The sequence below is a fragment of the Bison bison genome, unplaced genomic scaffold (assembly GCF_000754665.1).
Source record: "Bison bison bison isolate TAMUID 2011002044 unplaced genomic scaffold, Bison_UMD1.0 scf7180017864050, whole genome shotgun sequence".
NCBI lineage: Eukaryota > Metazoa > Chordata > Mammalia > Artiodactyla > Bovidae > Bison > Bison bison.
The window spans coordinates 3,725,710-3,727,944 of record NW_011494622.1 but is presented as its reverse complement, the minus strand read 5'-3'; the positions used below and the strand labels follow the sequence as shown (position 1 = coordinate 3,727,944).

The following is a 2,235-nucleotide window of genomic DNA, read 5'->3' as shown; positions in this document are numbered from 1 at the left end:
CTGGCACACCACACTGAGGAGCAAAAGGAGCAAGTGGCACCGCTGGCTGACTGCTTGGCCCCGTGTGGCATGGTCATCTCCCAGTGCAGGCCCTGGGGCTTCCGCCCACTCCCGGAGAGACTGCCGTCTTCGGGGGGTCCCACCCCACCTACAGTGGGGGCACCACCCACAGGGAGGCAGGAATGGGCCTCAGCTGGGCCTGGCGCCTCTACCTGTCCTCATGGCAGTGGCGTTGTTGGTGTTGATGGAGCGCTGGTGCAGGCTGGGGTAGGGGGCAGTGTCCTCCTTTTTGGCCCAGAGAGAGACCCCCCTGCCAACGCTACCTGCTCCCTCCCACTTAAGGTCTGAGATCTGTCCGTAGGGGGTTGAGGAACATGGTGCCCACAAAGCTGTTCCCCCCAGCCTCATCCCCTCCCCACACAGATGCCCCCCTTTTTCTCAAGCTCCATGGTCAGCAAGTACAGGTATTCAACATGTGTGCTCAGCATTCCTGTGAACTCTGTAAGTGTGAAACTGGGAAGAATACTTTCCACACTGGCAGCTCCCGCAGTCGACGGCTTCTTGCAAAGAAGTTCTGTTTTGCGGGCATGGAGCACCATCCATGTCTCCAACTTGGCACCTGGACCCCAGGATGTGAGAGCATCAGCGGCTCACGAGCTGGGAAGAGCTTCTTGCTTCCAGTGTGGTGTGTACGTCAGGCAGGTGCAAGCTGCCTAAAGCAGTTGGTGGATTATTCAGGAGCAGGGGCTGTGTTTGGGTGACAGCTCATCCCATGATGGACACAAGAGTGTGTGAGACCCCCTACGTGCCATGGGAGTTTCCACTTATCTCAAATCTTTCTGGGGGTGCACCCTCCTTTCCTTAAGAATTGCAGGTTTTTTTATGTAGGAAATCATAACTCCCAGGGCCATTAGAAACTCTCTACCAAGCAGCCTAAAGACTCATTATTTTCCCGAGTTGAGTGGATAAACTCAATTTTCTATTCAGGTCTACCCAGGAATGAATGCCTGATTTGGCTAAGCACCAAAGAATCTACATCAGCCAGTTGGTTTTAATTTTAGCCAAATAGATTTGAGCTGCTGCTAAATACTGCAAATACGTACAGGGTTTATGTCTTCATCAGATCAGCAGTGTAATTAATGGCAAACAGTTACTAGTACTTTTTTTTTGGCGGGGGGGGGGCCACATGGCATGTGGGATCCTAGTTCCCCGACCAGGGTTCAAACTCAAGCCCCCCCTACTTTGGAAGCATGGAGCCCTAACCCCTGGACTGCCAGGGACATCCCTACTAGTTCTTTTAGAATCAGGGGTAGGTAGGACATGCTCTAGGTCGAGTCAAAGAATAAATGCATTTCTTTGATATTGGGGGTATTTAATGCCAGGCAGACCAATTTCTCATTCATATTTTAATGTTGCTATAGTATTTTTGACATAAGTAAGTTTTTATAAGAGGATCCTCTCCACCAGGTCCAATACACGGTCCCGTATATGTAAGAAAGAGAATGCAAACCTGGTCCTTCTTGGCTCTCTTTACAGATATATAACAAAGTGAGGCGAGTGGGGCACATGACTGTCTACGCGAAGGAAGACATTCCGAGCAGGTTCTATTACAAAAAAGGGAAGTTTGTCTCCCCTCTGACCCTAGTGGCCGATGAAGGATGGTTCATAACTGAGGTAAACATAAAACACACGACAAGACATCCATGATACAAATTCTATCAAACAGCCAAAGGTAAATAGTTACTCACCTTTTCCACTTGAAAATGTTCGTTTTTTTACCCAAGTCTCTCATCGGCTGCGTTATTTCCTTCTTGAGAGAATTGAAAGGCTTGGTCAGATGACGGCAGATGCAAACGGGAAGCTCCGACCCAGAGCCAAGGTTTAGACTTCGTGGCTCCAGACTTGTTGTATTTTAACAAACGGGCCTTAACTCAATTACCCAGGCTTACAATGTAACCTATTCAGTTGAAAGTGGAACAATTACTGCGAACCAAAGCAACTGCTTTAGGGCAGCGAATAGCCAGGAGAGGCTCCACTTTGCTTTCACCTTGAAGAGCAGTGACTGGAAACAAAAGCCCTCGTGCAGGTCCAGGTCTCCGGTTTGCCAACTTGATTTTACAGAGCTTCTCTTGCCTTCTGAGTCCAAACCCTAATTGCCCGATGCCCTAAAGACCTCAGCAGCCTTCTCCTTGTCTGCCTGGACACCATGCTCATTAGGCTCTTGCATCAGCTTTG

General features: G+C 49.5%; 1 protein-coding gene and 1 long non-coding RNA gene across 2 annotated transcripts in view; one reads left to right on the top strand and one right to left on the bottom strand.

Annotated features, from left to right (window-relative positions):
• Positions 1–2,196, bottom strand: part of LOC104985534 — a 32,159-nt gene extending 29,963 nt beyond the window's left edge. Inside the window, exon 1 of the long non-coding RNA XR_824916.1 lies at positions 1,749–2,196. This is a non-coding gene — a long non-coding RNA (uncharacterized LOC104985534). The remainder of the gene's footprint in view (positions 1–1,748) is intronic.
• ENPP6 (ectonucleotide pyrophosphatase/phosphodiesterase 6) overlaps positions 1–2,235 on the top strand; it is an 80,648-nt gene that overhangs the window by 59,582 nt on the left and 18,831 nt on the right. The window contains exon 6 of the mRNA XM_010835751.1: positions 1,537–1,674. Coding sequence (XP_010834053.1) covers positions 1,537–1,674 — 138 coding nt within the window. The remainder of the gene's footprint in view (positions 1–1,536; positions 1,675–2,235) is intronic.